The sequence below is a fragment of the Phocoena sinus genome, chromosome 7 (assembly GCF_008692025.1).
Source record: "Phocoena sinus isolate mPhoSin1 chromosome 7, mPhoSin1.pri, whole genome shotgun sequence".
In the NCBI taxonomy this organism is placed as follows: Eukaryota; Metazoa; Chordata; class Mammalia; order Artiodactyla; family Phocoenidae; genus Phocoena; species Phocoena sinus.
The window spans coordinates 62,579,818-62,587,645 of NC_045769.1; the positions used below are offsets into that span (position 1 = coordinate 62,579,818).

General features: G+C 53.6%; 1 protein-coding gene across 1 annotated transcript; it reads right to left on the reverse strand.

Moving 5' to 3' along the window:
* Nucleotides 1-2,658: 2,658 nt before the first annotated feature.
* SP5 (Sp5 transcription factor) lies at nt 2,659-5,199 on the reverse strand. The gene is made up of 2 exons (XM_032637751.1): nt 5,052-5,199; nt 2,659-4,352 (listed from the first exon to the last, which is right to left on the reverse strand). The coding sequence occupies exons 1-2, from the start codon at nt 5,100-5,102 to the stop codon at nt 3,207-3,209; spliced, it is 1,197 nt and encodes a 398-aa protein (XP_032493642.1). The 5' UTR covers nt 5,103-5,199; the 3' UTR covers nt 2,659-3,206.
* Nucleotides 5,200-7,828: the final 2,629 nt, after the last annotated feature.

Sequence of the window (7,828 nt, forward strand, 5' to 3'; positions counted from 1 at the left end):
CAGTTGCTTAAAAAACAAAATGTCTATTGACATTTGAGGCCATCATTAACATAGTTTCTTCAATTGTTTTTTAACTCAATTGAATTTGGTTCTGGGGTTCTTAAGTAAAGCCTTGAATTCAGTTGATGGATTAAACTTTCTTTTTTGATGATGGCAAAATTCCAAATAAAAAATAAATTTCAGTTTACATTTAAAAGTAATTTGCTTCTGAACTTCTTTTAATTTGAATGTCATTAAAATTAAATTAAATGTGCTTAATTTACATCATTTATGCATATATTTCTTGCCTACTGATTTATTTTATAATAATTTTTTAAAGTTATAAATGGATAATATCATAGTAGGTTGCAGTTTTATGAACCAAATAAAGCATGCAGCAGCAGTTCACATTTTAAAAGCTTACAGAATCTAATACATTTCTTCATTGTCAAACTTGTATTTCTGAACATTTATTAGCTTATTTTTCAGTATAAACATGAAATGTTTTCCTACACTTGGATAATAATATCATTATTGTGACTTCCTGGCTTCTATTTGGATAATGGCATAAATATTTTTTTCTAAAATAATTGGAACACAGATTTGCACTGACAATGAGGAACAGTCTTTAGTCTAGAGTCTATACTTTTACCAAACTTTTAAAATTTGCAGGTTCGATTACCTAAAAACTAAGAAAGTGATTTGTCATCAAATGACTTCATTCTGCTTTTTAAAATTATAAATATTGCATTTTTAGATAAATTCCATATATTTTGTCTTTCTCTTAACCACCACAAAGTTATAAGAAAACTATCTTCAACACCTTATCTGTTTAGATACAAAATTTCATACATTTTACCTATTTTCTCTCTTAACAACACAGTTAAAGTTATAAGGAAATTTTATCTTCAACACTTCACCTGTTTGGATGCTAAATGATCGTAGCTGTCAATAATAGCTAGTAGAGTCACTTCAAAATTGCCAGTTTTCTTTCTCTACCAAGGGCATTTTCTTTCACATGAGAGAATCGTTTCAAATTTTCCAAAGAAAGCCCTTGGTCTTTTCACTCTCTAACAAGGACTCCTCTTTCCCTATCATCTGCCAAAAAACCTTTTCTGGCTCTGAAGTCAATCCCAGGGCATGGTTCAGATGTGAGAGTTTCTGTAACTCTTCATAGAAATTATTCTCAACAATCTTGATGTAGATTAAGATTACACATTTAAATGCATATTAATGTTACTGTGTAGCAACTTTCTTATTGCTATTGCTTGCAAAACTGTCACAGCCTTGAGAATTTAGCCAGCCCAAACTGCCCTTTCCAGGTAAAGAACCCTAAAGACTCACATTCCATTTTGTCATTAAACAGTTCCAAAATCTCTAATGAGAGTAACAGGTTCTAAGGCATAGTCCCACAATGATTTTAGTAGTTACCACCTTGTCCCAAGTTACAAAGTAAAAATGCTATTTCTTAGGAGTATAAAAGTAATTTTCATCTCAACTATGTTGCTGGTTGAGTTTTACTTAATACAGTAAGTCTCAAGCACAACCCTCCTGGTTTTTAAGAACTTACCCTTCAGTTTGACTTCAAACGAAAGGCAAGGTAACAGCAGTGTGTAAACTGTGAAATCCTATCAATTTATACACACTTCTACTACCATGAAAAAATTATTCAGTTCGATTGAAATTTGGCATTAATGATGCCAGCCAGTTTAACATAGTAACAAAATTGAGAACAATTCCTTTTCTTTGCTAGTTCTAAATCAGAAGATTACGGTTTTGGTTTCAGGTTAAAAACTCACATATTAGAAAACATCCAGGAGTCAGCTGAGTTGAAAAAACACTTGTAAACTTCACATTTAAAACTTCACATTTTAGAGACAGATGAGAAACTTAGATATGAGTATTCCTGGTTCCTCCCTGAGAAAATCTTAGTCTACTGCAGTGATTGAAAAAATAAAGTCCCAAGACACAAAATGGAACTAAATTTCCAGGCCTAAACAGAAATCCCTAAGAGGCTATTGTGAAACAAGACTGGTAAGATTGCCACAGCAAAAGGATTAAGAAGAAAACAAGCAAGACAAGGTTGTGTATCATGACGGGGCTGAAATACAGGAGAGCCGCTTCTTTCCCAAGCAAAGACCAACCTGAACAAGGGCCCCTAGTCTCTCTGTAACTCTCCAAAATCTCATCTGTGAACAGATCCTCGAGATAGTAGTACCCCTGCAGACAGCAGCTTAGCCGGCTGCCGGGAGGAAGTGCAGCTCGCCTGTGACCTCTGAGAGTACCAACAAATGGAAAGCCACAGGCAATTCGCCAGATAAAAAGATCGTGTATTGTATGTGCAGCAGGTATCAACTTTTAAGAGAAGCCCGACAGTCTCTGGTCAAGTCCTAAGGCCGCGTGAGAAACTCAAGGCGGAACTGGAAAATCTTGCCCTAATCTCTTTACCACAAAACTGACCCTGCCCTCCTACTTTCTGCATCTTTGCACCCGACACACTTGCCCAGGATCTTCCAAACCAAAGAAGCCTCCGACAGAGGCAGCCTACAGGAGCCTTCAAATTCCCGGTGAAACCTGACAGCTTTGTAAAGCCTCTCAGAAGGAGAAAAGATCAAATGAGACCGGCTCAGCGGGGTCTTCCCGAGGTGACCCCGGAGTTAACGTATTTATTTTCACGCTGCAGCTGCTGATTGCTTTACAGAGACATTTCATGCTGTAGCTCTGCATGGAGCTGAGGACAAAAGTAACATTTTAATTAATGTTATAATTATTATAATTATTCTTTAAGAAAGCTATTAAATAACCTGTACAAAGCCCGGCCCAGTCCTAGCAAAAAACACAGCACTATTTCAAATCTCTCAAGGTTCTTCCGCTTTGATTTCAGCAGCGTTTCCTATATACAAAGGTCAGCCCAGGGTAGTCCCCCCAAACTGTAGGTCTCCCAGATGGTGGGAATGGTTCAGAGCCTGAAACTGCGCTTTCGTGACACACAGCTCTCAACCCTACCTCCCCTGCTCTTCCTGGGCACACGGTCCTTGTCCGCAGGCCGGCCAGGGAGCTGGAGGCCTAGCGTCGCTTTTGGGAGGCGGGCAAGCAGGAAGGGGCAAGTAAGTGCCTCAGTTGGGTCTCCTCTCGGCCGGCTGCCCACAGGCCACCGGAACCTCTCCGAAGAGGCGCTGGGTAGGGAGCCCGAGGCAGGAGAGGCATCGAGTCGCCCCCGGGTGGGCTTACAGGTCCCGCGGGTCCTCCCGCTTGACTCCGGCCTCAGCAACTTTGAGCTTCTTATTCTGGTGCGTCTTGACGTGCTTGGCGAGGTGGTCGCTGCGCATGAAGCGCTTGCCGCACTCGGGACAGGCGAAGCGCTTCTCGCCTGTGTGAGTCCTCAGGTGCCGCTGCAGCTCGTCCGAGCGCGTGAAGCTCTTGCCGCAGAAGAGCCAGTTGCACACGAAGGGCCGCTCGCCCGTGTGCCAGCGCAGGTGCGCCTTCAGGTGCGACGTCTTGCCGTACACCTTGCCGCAGCCTGGCACGTGGCACACGTGCTGCTTCTTCTTGCCCGGCTCTGCCTCCGGGGCGCCGCCCGCCGCCTGGCAGTTGGGGCAGCGGCAGCGACGGCACCTCCTGGCCGTGGCCGCCAGGGGGGCCTTGGTTTGCAGCAGCGCAGCGATCTGACTCTGGTATTGCGCGAAGTCCGACGGGCCCAACACCAGGCCCCGCTGCAGCGCGGCGGCGGCGGCGGCGGCAGCGGCGGCCGCTGAGGCCGGGAAGCGGGGCGCGTGGGGCCCCCCCGCACAGGCGCCGGAGAGGCTGCCCCCCGGAACCCCCGAGGTTCCCGGACCGGTGCCGGCCTGCGGGATACTCCACCACGGGAGGTCGTCGGGGGCCGAGTTGGGGGACAGCTGGCGGCACGTGGGCGGCGGAGGCGGCGGGGGCGGCGGCAGCAAGTTGGAGTAGCCGGGCGGCAGCGCGGCCTGGGCCGCGTAGGGCACGTAGGCGGGCGCGCAGCTGGCGGGCAGCGCCGCCATACTCGAGGGCAGCATCTTCACCGGTGAGAACTCGTAGGGGTATGAGGGGTCTGCAGGGGGTGTAAGCGGCAGCTCATGCGCCGCCCCGAAGGACGGCTGCAGGTGCGTTTTCTGCGGCGTCAGCCCCAGGCTGGGGTGCGGGGATGGCAGCGTGCCGGGCGAGTGCGCCGGCATGTCGGCGGTCCACGGGTGAAAGAGCCTGGAGGGCGAGCCCAGCGCGGGGTCGTACGACACCTGCAGGAAGTCCGGGGGCGCCGTAGCGCCCGGCTGGCCAATCCGGCTACAGGTGGCGGCTAGCAGCGCCAGGGGCGAATGCTTGCCCAGGTCTGGGGAGGCGCTGGGGGTGCGGTCCTGCATAGGCGGCGGCACGGGAGGGCGGAGAAAAGACAAAAGGTTAGCGCTCCAAGCGCGGTCTCCGGGTCGGCCCGCCACACCCACGCCGGCTATTATACCGCCGCCCCTCCCCCGTCCTGGGTGTCCCTCCCCCGCCACCGCACACCACGCACGCACCCACCAGTCCCGGGAAACTTTTGGTGCTTGCGCTACCTGGACGCGGAGCGCGGGTGCGCTTCCTGTGAAACTACTTGGTGCAAAGAGACGCCATCTAGCCTCAGAGGAAGGCAGGCACAAAGTGGGAGGGGAGAGAGATCCGACGGGCCACTCCCGGCTCCGCGGCCAGAAAGGGTCTGGAAACACCCACAGCCCGGATGCCCATCCGCCTTCCCTCCCATCTTTTAAGCTCTCATTTCCACGCTACTCTGGCGCTCCTCCTCCGCCCGCCCCAGGAGGGCCCAGCGGGGTGAGCTGGGACCGGTTCTCAGCCAGACGCGCACCTCCGAACAAGCCCTGGATACGCGCGTCCCTCCCCCAAAGGCCACACTCTTGACACAAGGGTTCAGTGTGAAGTTGGTGTGGGCACCCCTAGGTCTCACTCCATTGGTATCCACCGAGCGGGATTCCCTTTGAAATTCAGGGTGCACAGAATATCAGGAAAGATCCAGACATGACCCTTCCCACCTTTCCCTCGCCCCCTCCGAGCCCAGCCCTGACCTGGAGGAAGGCCTGCAGCGAGTCGTTCCGGAGGACGGCCACGGCGGCCATGGCTATGGCTTGCGGGCCGTTGGCTGAGGAGCAGGGCGCTGCTGAGGCATGGAGACCCGAAGGCGAGGACGAAGGGCCGCCTTAGCGTCCCTCCCGGGCGCCCTCTCTGCGCGCCGGGGCCCTCCCCGCCCGCGCCCCTCGCCGCAACCCGCTCGCTCGCCCCGCGAGCGGTCTGAGCGCTTCAGGCTCACCTCCAAGAATTTGATAAGGACTTTGCTGGGCCGCCAGCCAGTCAGAGGGAAGATTTATGGCTTTGAAGTTTGCCGCTACCCAATCATCAAAGAATAGCGGCTCTTTCAGAAGCGAAAGCAAATCCTTTGAATCCACAAAGCTCCTATGGTGTGTTTGTTGGTCTGGATAAAAGAACTGATTATTAGGGGGGATGGGAAGGGAGGAGATAAAGGCGGGACAATTAATGAAGTAATCACTATGTGGGAAATGTATATACACAAATAATTGGATTTTCCTGATCAAAGGGGGCCTTGCCGCCTGGAGACCCGCGCTTGGGTTGCTTGAGACACTCTATCCCCCTCTCCCGCCGCCCCCCCACCCCGCTCCCTTGCAATTAAAGATTTGCGCCAAGGCAGCGCCCAAAGTGACAAAGTATCTTTGCTATCTCCAGAGAAATCTGCCTTCGGCTTCCAGGCGCGGGACTTGGAGACGAAGATGAGGGTAATTCTCTCCTCTCCGACCCCGGTACTTACACACCCGGCACCCGGACAGCACAGGCACCGGCCCGAGCACGTCGTCAACCCGAGCACACCTTGGACCCGAGGGAATTCCCGGGGCTGAACGTGGCACGCCCTGCGCCCCGCCCGCCTCATGCTCCCCCTTCCTCCCCCAGCCCAGCCCCCGCGGAGCGGTGAGCAGCCCTGGGACCCGGGGCGGGGCGGGGCCGGGCGGCCGCCCAGGGCGGCGGTGGGTGGCGCGCACGCTCCAGGGCCGCCTGCCTCTCTTGCGACGTTCCGGCTGGCGACCTGGAAGTTCTCGGGCCACAACTTTTGCAAATAGTGAGCCTGCGAAATACACCCGGGCCACGCTTACCCCCAAAGCTAAGCTTGGCGGGACACTCAGAGCAACTCGAGGGGGAAATGTTTGGTGTCTTGCTCTTCTCTCTCGGAGCAGGCAAGCTGACCGCTATTAAGCCCCACCGAAACCCACAGAGATGCTGGAAATCCCCACCCCGGTGCCAAGCCCGGCCAGGCAAGTGCGCACGCCTGCAAGCCGCACACACCTACAGGGAACTAACCGAAAAAAGTAAGGCGCGGTGGAGGAAGACCGTGGCTGTTCTTGTTGAGCAAACCACAGATAGTACGAGGGTGGCTCCCTAACCGGAAAGAAAAGTCAATAAAAACTGTTGTTCCCAGCACCTTTGTAAAGAAAAAAAATTTCTTCAGGCGCGGGCCGTGCTTCGCTGGGGTCAGGAAAACGCTCTCCAGAGTGTGGGCTCCCCAAACCCTCGCTGCCAGCCATGCCTGGCCCAGGAGGGACGGCAGGCCACCTGCCTTCCTCCGGCCCACGGCGCAAGACGCGTCCTGCAGGGGAGGTACGGACACCCAGATCTCCTCACCCGGGAGAGCAGGAGGGGCGTCTCGTTGTCCTCACCGCGCTGGAGGGCATTAGGGGCCGGGAATGGCCTCTGAGGCCTCCAGCCGGCGGCCACGCTCCGTGGAACGGCGCAGCAGAGTGGGCCGCCTGCGCTTGGCCAACCCCGCTCCACTTGCGGCGTCCGGGTACACCGCCTCTTCTCTAGGACGCGGCCGACCGGGCAGGGATCCTCTGAGCCAACTCGCGGCCGGGCTTCCTGCGTATGGTCCTCCCGGGTACCGCACAGCAGCCGGGACTGACGTGGAGAGGTCGGATCAGGTGGCCCAACTCGCCGTGCGGCGCCAGCGGTTACCCCAACACCGAAAGGCTTCTGATTCGGAGTCTGGGCTGTGTATTGGTGCCCTCTGCACTCGCATTAGGGGTCAGGACACTATGCCACCAGGCCATTTCCCCACGCCCAGGGCCGGCCAGCAAAATAGAAACATCTTGCTGAAGGCGAATGGGCCGAACGCAGCCCCAATACTATGCTTGAGCACTTCCCAAGTCCCGTCCTTGCACGCCCCTCTTCTCTGCAACGAGGTGTCACCCAGGAACGGTGAGCAGTGACTGCACAGCTCGGCCGACGCGGTCTGGCTCCTGAAGAGGAGGTCCGAGTGCTCTGGGAGCTAGTAATGAGAGGGGACTTAGTGTTTTGCTCCGGAGGCCCGGAAGACCTACACTTGTCCACAATGCGTCCAGAAAATCGATTACCCGCGAAGCCTGGGAGAGGAAGGAGCCCTTTCCCGCCTGCAAGTCAGAGGCCAGGGAGTCCCATGGTGCACACACACAGGCACCTGTCGGCACTGTCGAAGCGGGCCTGGTCCCTTAGTGAGTTTCCTCTCGGGCTCCTTTGGGCTCTTCGACCTCCACTATCGGTGGTTGCAGGCCAGGCTGGGCCAAGAAGGCTAGGAGGCATTCTCGTTTGCCGAATCTGTTCACTATTTTAACAAAAAGGCGAGAGAAGCCAATTCACATCTCCATAGTTGTTATAGAAGAGAACTTTTTCTCCAAGATGCCCCATTAGCCAATAAGCCACCATCAGTGGCCAGCAGGGAGGGAGTAGTGGGTTGGTGTTAAGAGCTCCAACTCTGAGAATCTGAAGGCTGATTTCTAGATGCCACTTTCTAGTTGATGACCTG

Bases quoted from the DNA above. Each gene is read 5' to 3' on its own strand.
- SP5 (XM_032637751.1), bottom strand. From the start codon at position 5,102: ATGGCCGCCGTGGCCGTCCTCCGGAACGACTCGCTGCAGGCCTTCCTC. The intron at 4,353-5,051 runs GTCAGGGCTGGG...CCGCCTATGCAG, and splicing joins CGCTGCAGGCCTTCCTCCAG to GACCGCACCCCCAGCGCCTC.